This window comes from Nannospalax galili, unplaced genomic scaffold, assembly GCF_000622305.1.
Source record: "Nannospalax galili isolate Female #2095 unplaced genomic scaffold, S.galili_v1.0 scaffold1623, whole genome shotgun sequence".
NCBI lineage: Eukaryota > Metazoa > Chordata > Mammalia > Rodentia > Spalacidae > Nannospalax > Nannospalax galili.
In genome coordinates, this window is record NW_008349082.1 from 803,758 (window position 1) to 825,979 (window position 22,222).

Consider the following 22,222-nt stretch of genomic DNA (forward strand, 5'->3'; position numbering starts at 1 on the left):
AGAGAGAGAGAGAGAGCGCGCCTGGGGAATTATAAAAAACAAGTGAAGGGGGCCAGCGAGATGGCTCAACAGGTAGAGGTGCTTGCTGCCAAGGCTAAGGACCTGAGTTTGATCTTCAGGACCCAGATGGTGGAAAGTAGTTATCACCTGACCGCCACATGAATCCACGTGTGGCACACAATAAAAAAAAGAAAAAAAAAGCCAAGACAAGTGAATGAATGAATAGCTGGAGGAAGGCACAGAGGCGATATGGGTGAAACCTAGGAAGTCAATGCCAGACAATCATGTACAGGCCCAGATGTGGACCCTACCACCCTGACACACACACACAGACCTCTCCTTAGATAATATATATTAAAAATAAACCTCCAATTCCAGGTATAAAAACAGAGCAAAGGCACTTGGGGGTGAGGGATGGAGGGTTGACCCCCACAGGCAATACTGAGACGGCCCTAAAGATGGGGACTATGGTGCTGCCCCCAGAATGAAGCCCTGAGTCTGCCAAGCAGAAGGCGAGAGGGAGACGGCAGAGGTCAGCTTGGGAGGCAGGGATCCCAATAGAGCCCCTCTCAGGCGTGGCCAGTCTCCCTCTCCTCTGGCCCTTGGGGTGTGAGATGCTGCGGCAGCTGTGGGGGTGGGAGACCCACTTGCGTCCTCTCCCCCATTCCTCTCCTCCTCACGAAAGGCCTGGGAGATGTAGAAGGGAGACAGAAGAGATAAGGGCTGAGAAAGCAGAGGCAAAGAGAGAATGACAGCAGAGACAGCACAGGAGGTGGAATGAGACGGAGAGGGGTTGCAGGGACAGAGGTCCCCCCTCCAGCCCCTCTCAGGACAGTGTCCTGGCCCTACCTCCCCACTCACCTGCTTGGACAGATGACTCAGGTGCAGCCAGGCTGAGGGACAGAGCTCCCCCCAAGTTGAGAAAGGAGGGGTCGCAGGCGGCAAAATTCCTCTTCTAATTCCTGGAGAAGGTCATGGATGAGGGGGGCCCTTCCTTCCCCAGTCTACCTGAGGTACCCTGCCCCCAGGCATACCTCCAGCTGCTTGATGGTCTCTTCTAGGCTGAACAGGTTCTCCTGAATCTCCTGGGCCCTCGCTGGGCTCAGGGGACCACCACCAGGTACCCCATCCCCATCCTGGGGAGGTCCTGCTCCACTGTCTTCCTCAGTAGGTAACAGGAGCTGCTTTAGGGACAGCACTGGCCAAGGCAAGGAGGACAGGGTCAAGAGAGGCAAGTTAGGGAATGGGGGGGGTAGGGCATTCAAACAGGGTATAGGTGAAGCTAAGGTTAGGGTTAGGATGGGGCAGGAGGTCTCTGAGGATGGGGAAGCTGAACTTCAGATATAAGGTGGGAAGGTGACTAGAAAACAAGGACTTGGGCCACCAGGCAGGGAGGTGTTGCTTGACTGACGGACATACAAAAATTTGAAAAAGTCTTTCTAGTTTAAATAGAGGTATCATTTGCTAGCTATTGGCCCTAGAGGGTATAAGGCTGGCCTACCTTTCTGAAGGGCTGTGGCAGCAAGCTGGCCCTCTGGGCCTGGTCTGCAGAAGGGCAGGAGGTCACTGAGGAGTCGCTCTGTCCGGGCTAGGTGACAGAAAGGGACACTCAGATCCTCCCTGGCTTCCTGTGACCTCCTCTAGCCAGTGACCCTTGGGCCTTACCATCAGCTGGAGGCATCTCTCGGCTTCCAGTGCCATTCTCAGAGCTGCTGAGCAGGGGTTCCCGGGTGCTGGGGGAAGGAAGTACTGGGTGACCCCACATCCCTGGCCCCAGGGGGTGGTAGGGGTAGGGAAATACAGACAGCAAGAAACAGAGGTAGAGATCAGGAGATATGGAGGCCTGGACAATGGAAGACCGAGGCCCAGAGATAGGAGACAGGCTGTGTTGGGGTTGGCACACACAAGGGCACACACACAAGGGCACACACACAAGGGCACACACACACACACACACACACACACACACACACACACACACACACACACACACCAGGGCTGCCTGGGTCTGGGGTTCTGCAGATGCACAAGGAAATGTTCTTCGTGCCCTCACTCTCCAGGTCTCTCCCTGGCTCCTTTACCTGCTTGGGCTGGGCCGGGGCTTGGGGCGGGAGGCAGGGGCAGGGACCTTCAGGGATCCGGCAGTCTCAGTGATGAGGGTACACCAGCTGGGGAGACATGGCAAGACCCGAGGTAGTCAGCACACCTAGACCGTGTGGGACCTCCCATACTCCTACACCATCCACGGGGACTCTCACTTCTTCCGCTCTGACACAGTCTGCGCCACCAGCTCGTATATCTGGGCCTCCTGGTCCCAGGTAAAAATGACATAGAAAGCTTTGTGATCTGCATAGGGAAGGAGGGGAGAGACAGGGCTCAGAGCTAGTGTTTGAAGTGTATGCCCTTCTCTGATCACTGTTGGAAGCTGGTATATTACCTCACATTTGATATAGTTCATCTTCACTATTCTGCTAATAATAATAAGGCCAGCAAGCCTTCTCTAAGAGCCCACCCCTCCCATCATACCAGGCCAAGTGCATAGGCTGCCCTGACTGGCAGAAACTCTCTAGCCCTTCCCACTTCCCAGCTCCTCCCACCATCAGTGGCCCTAGCCAATGCTTACAAAGCCCTCGGCTCTGGGTTCCTGCCTTAACCCCCAGGTACCTATAATTCCCAAGCAGGAGCTAGTGTTATGAAAAAATATCCACCAGGATAGGCTTCTGTAAACTCAGGCAATATTCCATTTTTTCTGGTCTTTTTGAGACAGGGTCTCCCTGTAGCCCCAGCTGGCCTTGAACTCAGAAATCTGCCTGCCTCTGCCTCCCAAGTGCTAGGATTAAAGGCATGTGCCACCATGCCTAGCTTATTCCCTTTATTTTCATTTCTGTTTTTGTTTGTGAGTCAGGGTCTCCCTCTGTAGCCCAAGCTGACCTCTAACTCAAGATCCTCCTGCCTCAGCCTCTTGAGTGCTAGGACAACAGCTGTACTACCATGTCTGGGTTCCCTTACCTAGCCCTGCTCATTTTGCCTCAGCTGGTCCCTTCTCAGCCTTTGCCTTTTCTCCAGAGTGAGCTCCTCAGTTCCCTGGAGGCTTGTACTCCCCACTCCACCGGGCAACTCTGCTCAGATGACCTGCCCCAGGCCACTGGACTGCCACAACTTACCAGTGGCCACCTCTCGAGTCATGGCAGAGGTGAGCCGTAGCACAGGCCGCAGCATGGTCTTGCCGTCGGGCGTGGGTGTCAGTGTCCGGCTGTGTGACTTGAGCAGCAGTCTCTCGTCCTGGCGCTGGAGCAGCAGCAGCAGGTCGTCCAGCAGCAGGACATGGACCTCTGCAGGTGATACCAGCCAGTGCTTAAATCTGACCTCCATTCCCCCAGCTGCCCCGAGCTGCCCTCCTGCCGGCACTCACCCACAGCCTTGTCTTTGGTTACCCGCCATGTCAGTGGACCCTCATGGACCAACTTCTTCTTGGTGATGTCCAGGTTCTGGAGCAGGAAGGAGCGATGGTCAGCTAAGGTGACAGGAGGGGTGGGGAGAAAAGAAGGAGGGGAGGGCAGCAAGCAGCACGGCCAAGGACTGAAGTCAGGGGTCACCATGTGCATTCAGCCGAGGTGTGTGTATGGGGGTGGGGGTGGGGGTGAGGCTCCCTGGGTGCATGACAGCTGGGCTGTGTTTGAGAATCCCCTAGGCAGAAGGGCCAGGGTGAGCTGAGGGAAGAGGACCAAGCTCACCTTGAACTCACTTAGCATGGGGTCACTGCTCTGTCGTAGGTGAGACAAGTCCAGGCGTCGCTGGTAATCCTTGAGCCGCTAAGGCAGAGACAGGAGTGTTAAAGGGTCAAGCCAAGTGTTGGGGTTGCCCTCAGTGACCCCAAGGGAATAGGTAAGTAGAGAGGCAGGGCCAACTTCTAAGGGACAAGCTGAGGTCCAGGTCTAACCTTCAATAACCCTGAGAGGGGGCTGCTGAGGGCTAAGTGACCCTGAATACTCAGTGACTCTGAGGGGAACAAAAGGCTCTGTTTGACCTCTGAGCCAGGTCAGAGTACCCTTCCCATCATGCCCTGCCCCAGCTGGAGTCATGCCTAGGCTCACCAGCAGGTCCTCCATGTCACGAACAGCTTGGTTGACATGGTGCAGAATTTCACGGCAGCACTCAGCTGCCAGGTCCACTTTCTCCCGTTCTGAAGGCTCTTCTACAGGCAAGGAGAGAGATGTAAGCCCTCACCCTGACTGCTCCTCATTCAGTGGTCATGGTTAGACAGGGAAAAGAGGCCCGGGGGAAGGCCTGGAGGAGACCTGTGTTCTGCCCAATGCTCTGCAGCAACAGGGGGTACTTGGTCAGCCGCTGCATCTCAGTGGGAATCATGTCCTTCAGCTGTAGGCGCCGGCACCGTGGACGACTCTCAGCTTCCTGAGGAGCAAACAGCATTGGCGTAGCCCAGAGCCAGGCCCACAGTGCTTCTCCTCTGAGACCCCAGACCCTCCTCCCTCAGACTCAGGATACCATACTCTAGTTTTCCTCAGACCCAGGGGGAGCTCAGGCCCCAGCCCTCCTCTCTCAGACCCAGGGATCCACTTTACCTGCACAAAGGCACAGAATCGAGGCTCCTTGCGCTGTTTGGCTTTGAGCTGCTCCAGGGCAAACGACTGGCGGCTGCAGAAGCGGGAGGAGATTTTCTGGAACCATGAGCCCTCAGCACCATCAAACTACAGAGAGATTCAGGTTGGGACTGTCAAAAACAGTCTTGTGCATTGATGAATGCCTAAAGTAGGACAGACCTGGGGTCTCAGACCCCTGGGGGCCCATGGGGAGAGGACTAAGAGCCAGTGTCTAGGGCCATGGTGGGCACGCTCACCCGGGCCAGCAGCACATCTCCTATCTCCTCAATGAGGTAGCCACTCTCCTGTCTCCGCTTCATCAGGCGATCAAGGAACAGGGCTGCAGGAGATAGTGAGGAAAAGACTGCAATACCTGGCTGGGAGCTGCTGGGGGCTCAGAGGACAGGTGTGTCTCATCCTTGGGTGCTATGAGACTATGGTACTATGCAGTCATGCATAGTATGTGTGTATGTACTCCTGGGGCGTAAGCTCTGGGGGTCAGGAATGCATGGTACTTAGGAGTAGGGCAAAGGTTGCCTATGGTAGGCGCTCAAAGAACAGGTGGGCTCTGGGTCTATGGAAGCCTGGAAGGAGGAAGCTGGTGGTGAGGTGTGGAGGCTGTGGCTGGCACTCACAATGTACTTCGATGAGCTCATCCAGGCTGGGGAAGATGTTCTGCAGTTCTTCCAGAGGAAAGAAGCCCCCGTCCGCCATGGGCTGGTAGAAGAGGTCATGCAGCACCCGTAGCATGCGCACATGAGCTGCCTCTGTCACCAGCAGCTCTGTGGACCCAAAGCAGGAAGCATCACTGGGGAGGGTGCAAGCTCTAGGGGAAAGCCTCAAAGGCAGGCTGGAAGAATGGGGCATTGAGAAAGGCTTTCCAAACGTCACTCTGGGTAGACTCACTACCCACCTCTGTAGCTGTTGAGGACTGCTTGCCACCCTGCCTTTACCCTTTGCTGGGTTAGTCAGGCAGAATAAATGGTGCTACCAGCCTGCCAGGGTCATGAGACTTTCAGGGATAAAACTGGAAAGCATCACTCAGGTGTTTTCTTAGCTTGAATATCCATATATCTGTATATCCCCCCACCCACCCATCCATCCATCCATCCATCCATCCATCCATCCATCCATCCATCCATCCATGGCAGAGTCTCACTTAATGGCCCAGGCTGGCTTCGAACTTGATTTCCTCCTAACCTCAGCCTCCTGAGTGCTGTGATTATAGGTGTGTGACATCACCCAATGATTCTCTAGCATAAACCAGCAGCCTCAGGTGCAGGGAACCCTACCACTACCCACCAACCCACTAATGGGTGCCTCAAAGAGTTTCAGGGGCTCAGAAATCTGCTGAGATTTAATACACTGTATGTTACATATGTAAACTATGTGTGTATGTGTGTGTGTGTTTGAGATAGGGTTTAATGGCCTTGAAACTGGCTATATAGCTGAGGATTACCTGAAACTCCTGATCTCCTGCCTCCACCTTCTAAGTGCTGTTGATTATAGACAAGTATCACCACCCCTGGTTTCCTGTATGCTGCACTTTTCTGGAGAGAGAAACTGCTATATAGTCCAATGGGGTAGCCAACTTGCCACATAATGCTGTCTCCACTTTAACAAAAATGCAAATGAAACACAAACATGCAGTTCACAATGAGATCTACCACATTTCAAGAGCTTCACAGCTAAGCCCGGTCTGGTGGTGCAGGCCTGGAGTCCCAGCTACTCAGGAGGCTGAGAGAAGAGGATCCTGAGTTCCAGGCCAGCCTCAGCTAGAGAGTTAAGACCCTATCTCAAAACCCAGAAGCCAAAGCCAGTTGTGGTGGCACATAGCTCAAGGCCACCCTGAGCTATTAGCAAGTAGTTGTAACCAGCCTGACCTGCATGAGACCCCGCTCAAAAAAACCAAAAGCCGAAAACCTAAAGGGGAAAAAAGTTTTAAATACTGTTCCTGGCAACTTTTTTCTTTCTTAATTAAAACAAATTTTACTTTTATTTTATGTGAATGAGTGTTTTGCATGCATGCACCTAAGGGAACCACATGTGTACAATGCCTGGAGAGGTCAGAAGAGGGCATCAGATCCCCTGGAACTGAAGTTACAGATGGCTGTGAGCTGCCATGTGGGTGCTGGGAACTGAACCCAAGTCCTCCGCAAGAACCACCAGTGCTCTTAAACACTGAGTCAGTGCTCCCATTTCATTTTTTTCTCTTTTAAAAGATTTACTTATTTTTATTTTAGGTGTAGGGGTGTTTTGATTGCATGTGTGTACTACATGCATGCAGTGTCTGTGGAGGCCAGAAAAGGATGTCAGATCTCTTGGAAATGGAATTATAGATGGTTGTTAGCCACCATGTAGGTGCTGGGAACCAAACTCAGGTCCTCTGCAAGAGCAAGTGCTTTTAACTGATGAGCCAGTCCTCTAGCCCTATGCCCCGCCCCACTTTGTTTCTGTTTTTGGTGCTGGGAATGGAACCCAGGGTCTTACTCTTGCTAAGCAAGTGCTGTACTATTGAGTCATACCCCCGTCCCTCACTAGTGGATTCTAGGGTAGCACTGTTCAGCTGAGCTGTATCCCTAGCCCTCTCTTCACTTTTTGAGATAGGGCCTCCCCAGGAGCCCTGGTTAGCCTTGAACTTCTTTTTATTAGTTGTTTCAGACAGGGTCTTACTATGTATCAGAGGCTGGCCTGGAACTCACAGAGATCTCCCTGCCTCTGCTAGAATTAAAGGCATGTGCCACCATGTCTGGCCTTGCTTTTATTTAGTTCCAGCTGGCCTCATTATCTTGATCAAGCTGGTGTCCTCTGCTACCCCCAACCCCCAAGTGCTGGGAATTAAAGGCGTGCACCTCTGTGCCTGACTTTTTTATTTAACTTAAAAAAAATTATTTTTATTTTACGTGTATGCGTGTATTTCCTGCATGCAGGTAAGTGCACCCGTGTCATGCAATGCCCACAGAGGACAGAAGAGGCTGTCGGATCCCCTGGGACTGGAGTTACGGACAGTTGTTAGCTGCCATGTGGGTGCTGGGATTCGAACACAGGTCTTCTGCAAGAACAACCAGTGTTCTTAACTGCTCAGCCATCTCTCCAGCCCCTGTGCCTGGCTTTTTAAAAAAATTTTTTTAAATTACATTTATTTATTTACTTATTTATTTTGTGTGAGTGTGCAGGCATACATATGCATGCTGTGGCACCTATGTGGAGGTCAAAAGTCAATTTGAAGGAGTTGGTTCTCTCCTTCTACCATGTGGGTCCCAGTGGTCATTGGTCAGGCTTTGCAACAGGCACCTTTACCCTCTAAGCCACCTCACAGGCCCTGGTGTTGAACCTCTGAACCTTTATGTTGCTGGGATGACAGGCTCGGAGCCATTTATGGCTCCTAATGTGTACTTCCTAAACTGCTACATGTCCTTTGTGTGGTTTTCATAGCTGCACTCAGTTTTCATGGACTGGCTGTTGTGCCAGCTCAAACAACCGCTGTCCGGTTGGCAAGAAGCTGCTCTCACATGCTCCCTGTGGTGAATACGACCAGAAGGACTCTGTCACTACTAGATGGCATGCTCAGTGGAAGCCAGAACCCAGGGATAGCACTCACCACTAATGACCTCCTGCCGTTTCACCTGGCTCTTGGGCAAGCCAAGCAGGGTTTCTGGGGGAACAAGTTCCCGCCAGCCTGGAGGTTCTTCTGGTTCTAGCTCCAGTCCCGATCGTCCTGGCTCCCCATCATCTCCAGGCTCAGGGCTATGGACAGAGTCCTTGTTAGGGTACCAGCTTGGAGCACCCCAGGGGAGCTTCCTGTTCCTGAGTGTACAACCCCTTCCCCCAGGGTGATCCGTGATGCAGACCAGTCCCAAAATCTCTAGACAGAAGTGCTCCGCCCCCTCCTCCTCAATGCCCTGTGGCCTCCACAGCTGGTTCTCAGTGACCAGAGCCATTGGTTACCCATTTCCTTGTGATTTTTAGCATCAACCCTCCCCCACCCCAACTCTCCAGACTTTCTCAGAAGATGCGGGGGGTGACGTACGTGGCTCGTCGGGTGGGGCCAAGCACAGCTGTGGCAGAGCTGGGGTCCATGTCCACGTCACTCCGGGAGCGGCCCCCACCCCGGCCCTTAGCCCCGAGGCTGCCCCGGGAAGGCCGGCGGCGGTCACTCACCCGCAGGCTCTCCGAGCGCCCCAGACGCCCTGACAGCCTGAACCCCAAGGCCAAGGACAGAATGAGGCAGAGGCCAGTACAGAGACAAGGGAGACCAGGACAGAGTCAGGGGAGACCAAGACAGAGACAGGGAGACCAAGACAAGGACAGAGACAGAGGAGATCAGGACAGAGATGGGGAGACCGGGACAGGGATGGGGAGACCAGGACAGGGCAGGGGAGACCAGGACAGGGGCAGAGGAGACCAGGACAGGGAGACCAGGACAGGGACAGAGACAGAGGAGACCAGGATAGGGACAAGAGGAGACCAGGACAGGGACAGGGAGATCAGGACAGGGACAGAGACAGAGGAGACCAGGACAAGGACAGGGAGACCAGGACAGGGACAGGGAGAACAGGACAGGGACAGAAACAGAGGAGACCAGGACAAGGACAGGGAGACCAGGACAGGGACAAGGGGAGACGAGGACAGAGATGAAACATGCAACAGAAAAGAGAGAGAGAGGTCAGAAATAGTGGAATTTTGGAGGCTGGGGGGGGTGTAGTGGCCAGGAGGGATACTGAAATTTGGTGGGGGAGGGAACCCACTATCGCCCACAGGACTGACCCCCTTCCCTTCCCTAAGGCAGGGGGAGAGGGACAAGAAGTACAAAAGAGGATTTCCATACTTAGCTCAACCAGGAGAGTGACATACCTACCCACCCCTTCCCTCGCAGGGAGTGAAGGGGAGGAGGTGGCCATGGGGAGGGGGAGGGGCTGGGAGAAATGGGGGAGGGCTGGCCCTCCCCCCACCCAGGGCCCGGGCACCCACCTCTTCCACCTTCTGGGGAGAGAGGGCACAGGGTCAGAGGTGGGCCAGATATGCCCCAACTCAGCTCCCTACACCCATCAAGGGGATCCCCAAAGCAGCGGCACAAGGACAGGCAGGGGACAGCACCTGCCCCCCAACTGTGAGGGGGGACAGGGCCCCCAGGACAGAGCACAGAGCATGGAGCACGGAGGGGGTAAGGGACACCAGGAGCAGGGCAGGAGCAAGGGAGGCAGGGCTTACTAAGGGGAGGAAGGTGGAGAATTGAAATGGAAGGAGCCACTGAAGGCCAGAGGAGCAAGGAAGTAGAGAGGAGGGGAAGAAAACCTGCCAGAGAGAGAAGGCAGGAAACAGGATGCAGGAGAAAGAGGAGAAACACCAGAGAAGGAGGGAGGGAGGAGGAAGAACGGAAAGGGAGGGAGAAGGAAAAGGAAGGGACCGAGGGAAGCCCCCCCCGAGAAAGGAAGGGACCGAGGGAAGCCCCCCCAGAGAAAGGCAGAAAGGGGCAGCAGCAGTGAGGCCATGGCTGGGGACAGGCAGGTGCACATTGTAGCAGCGACCCCACGCACCCTCCCTAGCCCCATATGCTGTCCCTGCCCTGCCCAGGCCCTCCCAGCACCCCAGCCAGGCACCTCTCTGTCTCAGCACCCTCTTCAGTGCTTTCTGCAGGTGCTGGGGGTTCCAGGCTCGTAGGACCCTGTGGGGGCATATCCCCCAGCTCCAAGGGGCTGTCCACACCTATGGGTGGAGGGGAAACATGGCTGTTCATTAGGCCCTTGGTATGGTGACGTCTACCCTCTGGCTGTGCCCTGGAGGAGGGGTTCTAAAGCACCCATTTCCCAGCAGGGACTACCTGCTGGCTCAGTACCCAATATGAGAGAACAGGAACATGTTCAGAAAGAACACTGAACACTCTGGGAACACTGGAGGTGGGCTACAGCCAGAAGAGTAGCTGTCCTACAACTAGGGTGCCCTCTGCACAAGCGCAGCCCACCAGAATGTAGCCTCAGAGACAGGAGGGGACTGGGGCCTGCTGGGCCCGTGTTCTCACTCATTGTCCTGACCCAGAGCCTTAGAGGAAGTAGACAGACAGACCCCAATGAGCAGTTAGGAAACGGGTTCAGAGAGGGAAGTGGTTTCCAGAAACATGAAAAGTGCCTGTATAGTGAGTTCTAGGCCAGCTGGGGCTACAGGAAGACCCTGTCTCAAAGAGAACCCCCTCACCCAAAAAAGAATCCCCCAGTGAGGGGCTGGGGGTGTGGCTCAGTGGGAAACCCCTTGTCTAGCATGCATAAAACACTAGGTTCAATCCCCAATGCTTAAAAAAAAAAAAAAAAATCCAAAAAAAACCCCCCAACAAAACAAAGACCTATACAACAAATAAAAGAAACCTAGTCTAAGGATGGGGAGACATGGCACTAGGACAGAGGCCAGAGACCAAGAAAAAAGTTGTGGGAAGGGTAAACTGAGGCAGGGAACAAGTGTTAACACTCGTGACTAGGAGTAAGGAGGAGATGCTGATCACAAAGGGGAGCTCTCAGTGGGGACAGAGGCTTTCATCTGAGTGAGGGTTCCCAGGGGCTGATGGTGCTCCCAGGAAATGCTCACCTGGTTCTCGGTCAGGGCTGTCCCCAGGCAGAGGATGCAGAGAGATTCCTGGGTTGTCCTGCCCAGGAGCCACAATTGTCCTGTCCCGAGAGGTCATACCCAGGCCTCCCTTCCGGTCTGTAATGCCCAGCCTCTCTCCTGGGAGACAGAAAGGAAGAAAGAACAGACGTCTAATCCCATCTACTATCCCTACCACCTTTCTCTCCTGCTCCTCCCTCAGTCCTAGGATGGTCCAGAACCCAGCCCTCCTTCCTCAGACTCAGGATGGATGCTCTGGCTACAAGTACATTACCATCAACTTCAACTTTTGGGTGTCGAAAATCTGGAGCTGAAACAAGAAAGCAGGACAGTGAGCTGAGGGTGGCCCGGGACCAACAGGGTAGGCAGGGCTGAGGCCAGGGCCACCTTACCAGGTGGCTCTCCCCGGTTCCATCGGGCAGCATCCAGGATACTACTCAGCCCTTTCTTGGTCTTGGGGGGTTCATCCGACCGCCGATTCCCCATCATCTATATGAAGGTAGGGAAAGGGAGGTTCAAGATGATACAAAGCAGAATGAGACTCCAGGTGTCCGGTCTCAAGGCTTCCTCGGGGTGTTCCAAAGTAGCAGGCTAGGTTTGACCTCAGCACCTTTTTCCGGAAGAAGTTCCTCCCTGACTTCTTGTCCCCACTCTTGGTCCGCACCCCAAGGTGGCGCATGTACAAGCTGATGGCAGTGACCACAGCAGCACTGAGGAGGAGACAGCGAGGTAAGGACCCCAATACACACAGATGGGATACTACATCTCCAGAGGCAGACACAGCCCAGCAATCCCTCAACCGCTTCCTGTGGTCAGAGGAAAGGGGCGTGTCCCCAAGCCAGGAGTAAAGATTTTGCTCCATAGAGGCTACAGCGCTCCCCAAGCCCAGATCATCTGCCCTTCCCGCCATGCTCTCCACCCCCATCACCTCTTTTCTTCATCTGTGGAGATGGTAGGTCTGCAGAGAGAAGACAGAAGTTCACATTTAAACTGTGAAGCCTGGCTTCCCAGTCTACCAGGGTACACCTCTGGGTTGCTATCCTATCGGTAAGCGAGGTAAGGGACAGGACAGTGACTGCCACAGTGCCTGGGAAGGTCCATCCAGGAGAACATAAGCTCTCCGTGACCATGGACAAGATTCAGAAACTTTAAGGAGACCCCAAAGCTAGAAGAGTCAGGATGAATGCAAACAGCAGGCAGGGCAGAAACACTGAGGACGGTGCTCTAAGACTGAGAAGGAGGCCAGGGCCATCGCTCCCACCGTCACTCACTGCATCTCCTCTAGGTGGGCCAGCAGCCGCTCTGCAACGTGCCGCTCCCGGGCCTCATAGTTGCCTCGGTCCCTGCCAAGCCAGGGCTCCAGCTGGCCTAACTCCTGCTCCCAGGGCGTCATGCCCATGAGCCGCTTCGAGCGGAAGTCCTCCAGCTGACGGCTCACAGCTGCCTGCTGGCTCTGTACCACCTCCTGTACAAACCGCCGCTGGACATCCTCAGAGATGAGGTCAGGCCGGGTGCGGTCTGCGGACACATATAGGGGCTGGGGACCACGTTTCCTGGGGCTTGGCTCCCAGCTTTCTTAGATCACAGTCCCTACCCACCCATGGGTGCCAACATTTCCTTGGGCTGCTACCATCAAGAAGGAATGAATGAATCATGGTCCTGCTCCTGCTCCCAGAAACCTCTGTGGAGGCTCATCCCCACCAGAGACCCTCCCTCAATCCCCAGGCCCTCCCCTCCTTACCAAGTTCAAAGGCAACATTGGGAGGGACTGGTACCCGTAGAACCTGCTCAGGGGAGACAGGAGTGAGAAGAGGCCTTGGGAGCCACAGGGGACCTATCCCAGAAGGCCTAGAGGGAAGGAAAGTTTGAAGAGGGACACTAGGGAGAGCCCCGGTTGGTAGTCACCCCAGGTGAGCTGTCCTTTAGGCTGCCTCAGTGGATGGAGGTTGGAAGGTATATGGTGACTCTCCAGAACTAAGTAGGGGTAGGGGACTGGTGTGGCTGGAGGGAGTCTCTCACCGCAGTCTTTTCCAGGAAGCTGTGGTAGAAGTCGAGGAAGGCCTTCTTGGCCTCCTTGGGGCCCAATGAGCTCAGTATGTCCGCATGCAGGCAGCAGAGCTGGGGACATACAGAGTGTGACTTTCCTTCCCAGTCCCGACAACTATACCCCTCCTCTGAAGAGCTTAGTGGCTTTCTGGGCACTTTATGGCTGTGGGGTTCAAATACTACCTCTGAGAAGCAATCTCTGGTCTCCACTCCAGTCACTCAAGTCCTCATCTCCTTCGCAAACTCTCTGGGGCCACCACTATGAGCACTTCCCAATTTCCAATACAACCTGACTACTCACCACTAGGTATTCTGTGAATTTGGTTGTACCAGAGGCTATTCTAAGCCTTCTGACACATTCAAGGAACCTGTTCAATCACAGGGACAATCACCACCATTTTTTAGGAGGGGAACTGAATCCAGGTATGGTGATACATAGCTATAATCCTAGCACTTTCCAGGTAGAGGCAGGAGGATCAGTCCACTCATTAGACAGAGTTTGAGGCCAGCCTAAGCTATATAAAATCCTGTTTCGGGGCTGGAGAGATGGCTCAGCTCTTGCAGATGACCTGGGTTTGATTCCCAGTACCCTTGTGTACTTTCCATAATTCCAGTTCCAGGGGATCCGATGCCCTCTTCTGATCCCTGTGGTCAGTGCATGGCAGGAGTGCACTTACATACAGGCAGGCAATATACTCATACACATAACAAAAATAATAAAAGAAAAAAAAAAAACACTGTCTCAAAAAACTAGAGGAAAACTGAGTTCAAAGCTAGTTATGGTGACATAGGCCTGTAATCTGAGCCTTGGTGAGGTCAGGCAGGAAGACCAGGAGTTTCAGGCCCCATCTCCAAAACACCAAAAAAAAAGAAAAACACCAAAAAAAAGTTAAGAAACTGAGTTTTAGACACTTGCTCAAAAGATCACAAGTTCAGACTAGAGAGATGGCTCAGTGGTTAAGAGCACTGGCTGTTCTTGTAGAAGACCCAGGTTTGAATCCCAGCACCCACATGGCAGCTAACAACTGTTCGTAACTCCAGTCCCCTTCTGTCCTCCATGGACATTGCATGACACAGGCACACTTACACATATGTAGGCATAACACTCATATGTGTAAAAATAAAAATAAAAGGGGCTGGAGAGATGGCTCAGCAGTTAAGAACACTGGCTGTTATTGCAAAAGACCCAGGTTCGAATCCCAGCACCCACGTGGCAGCTAACAACTGTCCGTAACTCCAGTCCCAGGGGATCCAACAGCCTCTTCTGTCCTCCTCAGGCATTGCACGACACGTGTGCACTTACTTACATGAAGGCAATATACTCATACACATAAAATAAAAATAATAAAATATTGAAAAAAATAAAAATAAAAGCAAACAAAATTTTAAAAAAAGATCACAAATTCAAGGCCTGAGTTACATACAGATCAAGTTCAAGACCAGCTTATACTGCATAGTGACTTGTGTTGAGAAACCAAAGTAGAGATGGCTCAGTAGGTAAAGTACCTGCTGTGTAAAGGTAAAGGACCTCAGTTTGGATCTCTTAACACCCATGCAAAAACCAGGTATGGCAGCCTGTGCCTGTAAACCCCATAGTCGGGGGTGGATTTCTGGAGCTTACTGATCATGACCATGCAGTTCTGACAAATGGATGAACTCCAGGATCATAAGAGACCCTATCCCAGCATACATGGGGACAAAAAAGATGACTCAGTGGGTAGAGACACCTACTGCCAAGCCTGTCAACCTGAGTTCCTTCCCCAGGACCCATAGGGTGGAAGGAGAGAATGGGCTCCTACAAGTTGTCCTCTAACCTCCACACACATGCTGTCACGTGCATACACCCACACATAGACACACACACCCATGTAAATAAATGAATAAAAATGTGAAAAAAAAAGTTTTAAAATGCTGGGTGTGGCATCAGATGCACACATTTAATGCCAGCGATCAAGAGGCAGAGGCAGGCAGATCTCCGTAAATTAGGCCAGCCAGGGTTACACAGTTGAGACTCTTATCTCAAGAAACAAAAAGCAAGCAAGCAAGCAAGCAAGCAAACAAACAAAGCTAAAGAGTCCCAGCTTGGCTCTTCTGGTTTCTGAGAGGGCTATCTTTGCTCCATCCCCACAGCCTGCTGTGGGAATACCCGCCCTGGAGTGTAAAGGAAGCCAGCTTTATTACCTCATTCATGAACACAGGACATACATTAAGTGCAGAAGGATGTGTAAGAAAGGGGAATGCAGTCTTAATGTTGCCACCTAGCTATAAATGCTAGGTATGTTGGGGTTAAACATCCTTCTCATTCTGGATTTCTACATATACATGTATTTATTTATATAGATACACACATGTATGTATTTATACACACAGGTATGTGTGTGTGCCTACAGATATAGATTTCTTTTTTTTCTTTTTGCTTTGTTGTCACCCTGTAGCCCTGGCTGGCCTAGAACTCGCCATGTACCCCAGGCTGGACTTGAATTCACAGAGATTCATTTACCTCTGCCTTACAAGTGTTGGGATTAAAGGCCTGTACCACCACACCCAGCTACTGATGTATTTTTTTACTATAATGATTAATAAACCATCTCTATCCCTAAAAAAATAAAAATAAAAATTTACAAAAGGAGGGGCTGGAGAGATGGCTTAGTGGTTAAGAGCACTGACTGCTCTTACACAGGACCTGGGTTTGATTCCCAGCACCCACATGGCAGCTACTAACTGTTCTTAACTCTAGTTCCAGGGGAATCCGAAGCCTTCTTCTGATCTCTGCAGCACTGCACGATACAGGTGCACTCACATACATGCAGGCAATACACTCATACACATAAAATAAAAATAATAAATAAAATAGCAGAGGCAGGTGGATCTGGTCTCCATAGTGAATCCGGGACAGCTGGGGCTACAGGGAGACCCTGTCTCAAAAAGACCAAAACAAACAAACAAACAAACAAACAAAACCGAAAGAAAAATAAAGAGGGCTTCGGATGTAGCTCAGTGGTAGAGTGCTTATGTATCATGTGCGAGGCCCTAGGTTCAATACCTGTTACCAAAAATTAAGGAAGATGCTGATGATGGCAGAGTTGGATTTGAATGCAGGCAGCCCATCTCTGACTATCTAGCAACACTATGAGCACCGTGAGAGGAGTGAGGTTCAGATTCCCATGTCAGACCAGATGCATGGACAGGTGCAGGGGTGATGGACAGTGAGAGCTCAGCCAACAGTGGGTGGACTTGCTCATGCCCGGCATCCCCATCCCTGGGTGGGTGACACTGGCAATGTAGAGGGATGCTGCCTATCCTGGCTTGCAGGGCTATGGTCTGGCAAGTTTCATGTCCTTATGTGTGCTTAAGGATTCACTTCAATGTGAGCAGAACTCTTTCTCTACTTTTATCAGTTTCAACAAATCTTTATCTATTCTCCTCATCCCTACCCCAAAAGATGGTGGCGTGAGGAAGCTGCAGGAGGACCAGTCTCACAATGCCAGAAGCTATCTGGGTCACCTTAGATTCCACTCCGTCAAACAATACAGCAGTTAGCACAAGCTTGGGCTAAGTAAGGACTGAGATCTGAAGCATTTGAGTTCTAGAAAACCCCCTTGCCCAAGACCCAGACCCACAGCCTTCATGTGTTAGGGAGGAGCCACTTCTCTGAAGGATGTAGCTGAGAGAGACATTGGCAATTTCCCATTTTCTGCATTTTTAAAACTTGGTGTCAGCCTCTGCCTTACAGTTCATGTACCCTTTTTTTCTTTTTTTCTGGAGTCAGGGTCTCACGTAGCCCAGGCTGGCCTCAAACTTGCTAGGTAGCTGAGAATGACCTGGAACTCTAGATCCTCTTATATTCACCTCCTGAGCACTGGGATTATGGGCATGGCCCACCATGTTGGTTCTATATGGTACTGGAGATCAAACCAGGGCTTTGTGCATGCTAGACAAGCACTCTACCAATTGAACTACATCCCCAACCCTCACATGCCTTTCCTTCTGCACCTCTGAGTGTCCCTGCCCATGATTTCTTTCAGTCTCTTAGTTTCCTAGATGGATCCACAGCATATTTTCTGCAGTGCAGTGTCCTGGGCCATCCTCTGACAAGCAGCCTGTGCTGGGTGGTACTGAGTCTTCTTAGAAAAAGCTTTCTTGCCAGGTGTGGTGGTGCATGCCTTTAATCCCAGCACTTGGGAGGCAGAGGCAGGCGGACGCCTGTGAGTTCAAGGCCAGCCTGGTCTACATAGTGAGTTCCAGGCCAGCTGGGGCTACAAAGAGACGCTGTCTCAAAAAATAAAAAATAAAAACCTCTTTCTCTTAACAGATCTCCTGCAATACCAGCCAGTGTTGTGGCTTCTTCCTAAACCACAGACTGGGTTTTCTACTCTGCAGGTGTTCCTGGACTGCATGGTCCAGCATCTGCATCCCATATGTGTCTTTTGCCTGGTGACAAAAGTTTTTTTTATTTGCTGCTGGGTCTTGCTGGGTAGCCTTGACTGGTCATGAACTTGCAGCAATCCTCCTGCCTCAGTCTCCTAAGTGCTAGGTTTACAGGTGTGTATCACCACACCAGGCTCAGGGACTTTCCTGATTAGTATTTGCATTTTGTCTGAGTGGGTATCTGGTAGTGACTTTCTTGATCAAGGTCTGCGGTGCCCTCTAGGCCTGGGATGGCTAACAGCACCATATCCAGAATGCCTGCCTGGTGACACCTGCTGAGGCCTTGCTGGGTGCCTGTCTAGAACCCCTGGGTGAGGGGCAGCGTTAACAGTGAAAGGTGCTGCCACAGACAGGGATGGAAGAGGACAAGACATGGCTTCTGCCAGGACGTTGGGTTCTCTTAAGGCTGTCGGGCCTGCTGCCTTGTATTTTTGGTTTGGAATCACTGCTTACTGAGGTTCACCCAGGATATCTGCAATCTTGTCTAGATCACACACCAGCTTTCTGGATCATGCCTGTGGTCCTGTTTCTAGAACTTGTGCTGCATTCTGGGTTTTCCAAACCCTTCTGGCTGATCTTCTTCACTTGTCTAGTTGGCTCTCTGAAAGCCTGGTTTGCTCTAGCCTTGACCCCCTCCTTTGCCTGCCCAACCACATCCTCACCAGAGGTCCTGGCTCGAACTGCAGGGCCACATGCTGCAGGAGAGCCATGAGGTGAGCTGGGCGCCTCTTCACTTGCTCCAGGCTCTGGAATTGGCTGTTTTGCTCCTCTGAGTTCTGGGGGGTGGGGGTGGGGAAAGACCACAAGGAGTTGAGTACCCTGGGGAAAGGAGGAGGCTGGTTTGGGCTTGCCTGTACTCAGTCCCTGGCACCTCTCAATGGATCTGAGGCAGGAAAGAGCCTGGGAAGTGGGGGTGGAGACGGGTGGAGATGTGTATGCAGTAATGGTGACATTAAGGGAAAGTGGTTTGGCAAATGGGATGAGATTTGATGTTACATTTTAGAGGAGAGATGGGAGTCCATGGGGGCTCATGATAAGTGGGGACTAGGACAGAAGGATGGGAGTCTATACTAGATAGGGACACTGGGGATGAGCTGGGGAGAGGAAGGAGGTGCCGGAAGAAGGTAGAATGACAGGTAAGTAGAGGGGACACATTTGAGGATGGAGGACTGGCCCCTCAGTGGAAGCTTTTCTACCCTATCCTGCTTACCGCCTCAAGCTCATTCTCAAAATCCTCATCCTCAGCCCCAATGATGCTGACAGGCACCACGCTAGTCCGGGGAGGCCCTGGAGCCTACAGAAGAGGAGATGAGGTTTCAATCCACAGGGCTCTGCACTTCACTGCATCCCAGAGTCCCCTTACCCCAGCTCAGCTGGCTCTCCATACATACCGCCCCTCGGGCAACTTCTTCCATCTCCAGGACTCCGCAGGGCTGAGGAGAGGAGGAGCTGTGGTTAGGGGTGGGAGGAAGTGCCCCAGGCTTGGCAGTTACTCACAGATTCCTGGCCCAGGTGTGAAGGCGAGTAAACAGCCTCCCCCAACCCAGCCTACACAGCTCAATAGGGCCTCTGTGTGGCCACAAAGGGCCCTTCACAGGCCAGCCAGCAGGGAGCCCACAGAGACTGGGGGGCGGGTGCTGGAGCCCAGAAGCATGGGTCCAAGGGCAGGCTGGACAGAGGCTGCGGGTGAGAGGGCGATTGGATCCTTAAGGAAGGAGGGACCAGGGAGCCCAGGCTGGTCCCCAAAGGGACAGGGCTTTGGGATAAGCCAAGTTAAAGGGAAGGCCCTTAAGGAGGCGGTAGAAGTAGAGGCTTAAGAGTATGGGGTGCTCTACTTTGATCTCTGACAGGCTTGGGTCAGGATGTTGCCTCTGAACCCACCAGCCCATTTCCTGTGGCAGGAAGTCACAATGGTGAACCCCTAGCCTCCACCTCTCTCAACACAAGAAAACAAAACTTGAGCTCTTCTGTCAGAGACCTGCTGCTCTTGAACCCAGAGGTTCCCTAAGGTTCCCAGCTTTCCCAGCTACTGCCTAGAAAAATGGTGTGTGGTGGTCCTCAAAAGCCCATCAGGTGTGTGTGCATCTCCCTCCATCCTCTGTGGTTGTGGCTGGCTGGAGTCCTGGTCTTGTCTTCTACCAGTTCCCTCCTCCAAACCTGTCTCATCCTCCCCACCATTTCTGCCTGTCCCTTCTCTGGCTCCCTGCCTCGCCCCTCTCAGCGCTGGTTTAGGTGAAGTGCAGCTCCAGCCACACACTGTCTCATCTTCTCCACCCCCTTTTCCTCCCCACCTCTGTCTTTTCCATCTTCTTCCCTCTACTCTCGATGTCTCCCTGGGTCTTTCCAAGGGCATCTTCCATGTCCCTAATTAGTGTGACTAATGCTGTGTTGGAGCTGTGTCAGGCGGGAAGGAACTGTGGAAAGAGGGGTGGGGTGCCCCAGTGCAGGGGGGTGAATCCCCACACCCCAAAGCTATTTATAACTCTGACTGCCCAAGACTCACCCTTTTCCCTCTTCCAAGCTCTCAATAAGCAGTAGCTTATTGTATTTTTCTTCGTGAACTGTATGTCTACCATAAAAGCTTGGGTAATTTCAAGATTTGAACACTGTTAAGTGTTTAATAAATAAATTCACAAATCAAGGCAGACAAAGAATAGTAATTATAATGAGAGCCAAACTCATCTAGCACTTAACAGTGTGAGGCACACATTAACTGGCCTGCCCTCCCTCCCTCCCTTCTGAGCCAGAGCCTCAATCTGCTCACTCTGTAGCTCAGCCTGTCCTGTAACTGACTATATAGTCCAGGCTGGCCTCCCTGCCTTAGTATCCCCAAGTGCTGGCATTATAGGTATGAGCTACCATGCCCAGCTCTATTAACTCCGTTACTCCCACAGCTGCTAGCACCCCAAGCTGTTCTCATTACGCTGAGAAATGGGGATGGCTTCACAAGGCTACCCTTTCCAGTCTTCTAAGCAGGAGACCATGACCACAGACATGGAGGTCCCATGCTCATCCCACTTAGGGGTAGGTATATTCAACTGAGGCAGACAGATCTCAAAGGAGCAAAGGAGGGTTTGGGGGTGTAGCTTGGTGATAGAATGCCTTTTCAGCACATACAGTTTTGATTTCTATCCCCAGAACCAAGAGAGAAACCAACAGCAAAGCAACCAAAAGGAGCAAACACAGAAAACTCCTACAAAGCCCACACCCAACTTCTCGAATGCATCTAAGTGCCTCTCTCTCTGAACCCTCATGCTTAAGCCTATATTAAAATATCTTTTCTGCTGGGCGTGGTGGCACAGGCTTTTGATCCTAGCCCTTGGGAGGCAGAGGAGGTGGACTGCTATACATAGTGAGACCCTGTCTGAAAAATGAAAAAAAAAAACGAATCCTTTAACTTATCCCCCCAAAAGGAGCAAACCCGAGGGTACATTGAGAAAATGTTCACTGTGTACAGCCAGGCCCTGAGTCTCACACATAGTTAACATGCATTATCCCCTTATTCTTCTTCACAATAATGTGAATAACAGCTAACATCTGAGATGCCTTAAGTATATGCCAGACACACACACAAATGCCAGGTCTATGCAGGGGCTCAGGGTCTACAGGCATTAACTCATTTAATCCTTACTGACCTCATGTGGCCAGCATTATTCTGATGTGTTTCATTGGGGGAGGGCACTACTATTCTAATTTCTAATTTACAGAGGGGGAAACTGAAGCATGGTTCATAAGGACAGAGCTAGGATTCAGATCCAGGCAATCTGGCTAGGTATGGTGGCACATGCCTTTAATCCCAGCTGTTGGGGATTTTTGTGAGTTAGGAGCCAGCCTGCTCTACCTATTGAGTTCCAGGCCAGCTAGGGCTATATAGTAAGATCCTGTTTCAACAAAACTAAACACACCACAAAAACAAACAAACCAACCCAAACCAGATCCAGGCAGTCTGGCTCCACAGGTCTTGGCAAAGTCTTGTGGCTACTGTGGCCTCAGCAACACTGTAGGATGGACTCGGTGCTTCAGAAGCCTGGGCTCAGAAAGGATTTGATGTGGAGCGGGAGGAAGTGTTTGAAATTTAGGACATAGGTTAAAGCAGGCCAAAAGATATAGGCGACTGATAAAGCCTACAGCCCGGCAGAGGGAGCTCTTTGTACAAGAGGCTCTGGGGATTAGGGGAGTCCGGGCAGGTTTAGAAGGTTCGTGGAGTGGGGGGGTCCTGGAGAAGTAGGCACACAGAAAGATTGAGTTCTTTCTATTCAGGGCTCAAGGTCTGCAAGCCATGAGAGAGGATGTTTCAGGTCTCCAAAAACCTTCAAGAACCTAAAAGGGGCCCCTGGATGTGTATGACCCTAGATTCTATTTGATACGGAGTGGGCCTAAAGAATCCGAGGATCAGCTGCTTTATGGGACCTCTGGAGACTTGACGGCCGAATTCTATAGAGGTGTGTGGTGGCTCCTGCAGGGCCCCGGCTTTCCGGGAATGCTATTGATCAGGTTTGTAAAACGTCGGGTCTCCAGGAAAGGCTACCTGGAACCGGGGGGGGGGGGGAAAT

At 52.1% G+C, this 22,222-nt stretch overlaps 2 protein-coding genes across 5 annotated transcripts in view; one reads left to right on the forward strand and one right to left on the reverse strand.

Annotated features, from left to right (window-relative positions):
* Positions 1-335: 335 nt before the first annotated feature.
* The window catches only part of Arhgef1 (Rho guanine nucleotide exchange factor 1), a 23,655-nt gene continuing 1,768 nt past the window's right edge, over positions 336-22,222 (reverse strand). For 2 of the 3 annotated variants that reach the window (XM_029570047.1, XM_008846446.3), the window contains exons 2-29: positions 19,061-19,102; positions 18,880-18,963; positions 18,332-18,445; positions 13,215-13,313; positions 12,937-12,979; positions 12,467-12,713; positions 12,124-12,153; positions 11,806-11,905; positions 11,588-11,684; positions 11,470-11,505; positions 11,178-11,315; positions 10,202-10,307; positions 8,203-8,348; positions 5,237-5,383; positions 4,859-4,941; positions 4,584-4,709; positions 4,299-4,413; positions 4,095-4,195; positions 3,735-3,812; positions 3,413-3,488; positions 3,165-3,332; positions 2,259-2,346; positions 2,082-2,168; positions 1,666-1,733; positions 1,502-1,588; positions 1,035-1,198; positions 862-962; positions 336-687 (exon numbers count right to left, since the gene is read on the reverse strand). In XM_029570047.1, the coding sequence (XP_029425907.1) occupies positions 879-962; positions 1,035-1,198; positions 1,502-1,588; positions 1,666-1,733; positions 2,082-2,168; positions 2,259-2,346; positions 3,165-3,332; positions 3,413-3,488; positions 3,735-3,812; positions 4,095-4,195; positions 4,299-4,413; positions 4,584-4,709; positions 4,859-4,941; positions 5,237-5,383; positions 8,203-8,348; positions 10,202-10,307; positions 11,178-11,315; positions 11,470-11,505; positions 11,588-11,684; positions 11,806-11,905; positions 12,124-12,153; positions 12,467-12,713; positions 12,937-12,979; positions 13,215-13,313; positions 18,332-18,445; positions 18,880-18,963; positions 19,061-19,084 (2,736 nt within the window). In that variant the 5' untranslated portion in view covers positions 19,085-19,102 and the 3' untranslated portion in view covers positions 336-687; positions 862-878. Of the gene's footprint in view, positions 724-861; positions 963-1,034; positions 1,199-1,501; positions 1,589-1,665; positions 1,734-2,081; positions 2,169-2,258; positions 2,347-3,164; positions 3,333-3,412; positions 3,489-3,734; positions 3,813-4,094; positions 4,196-4,298; positions 4,414-4,583; positions 4,710-4,858; positions 4,942-5,236; positions 5,384-8,202; positions 8,349-10,201; positions 10,308-11,177; positions 11,316-11,469; positions 11,506-11,587; positions 11,685-11,805; positions 11,906-12,123; positions 12,154-12,466; positions 12,714-12,936; positions 12,980-13,214; positions 13,314-18,331; positions 18,446-18,879; positions 18,964-19,060; positions 19,103-22,222 lie in introns of all 3 variants that reach the window. The other variant, XM_029570045.1, reaches the window with a different exon arrangement.
* The window catches only part of LOC103744613 (40S ribosomal protein S27-like), a 5,822-nt gene continuing 5,201 nt past the window's right edge, over positions 21,602-22,222 (forward strand). For both annotated transcript variants that reach the window (XM_029570048.1, XM_029570050.1), the window contains exon 1: positions 21,602-22,163. The gene's annotated coding sequence lies outside the window, so the exon portion shown is untranslated. The remainder of the gene's footprint in view (positions 22,164-22,222) is intronic.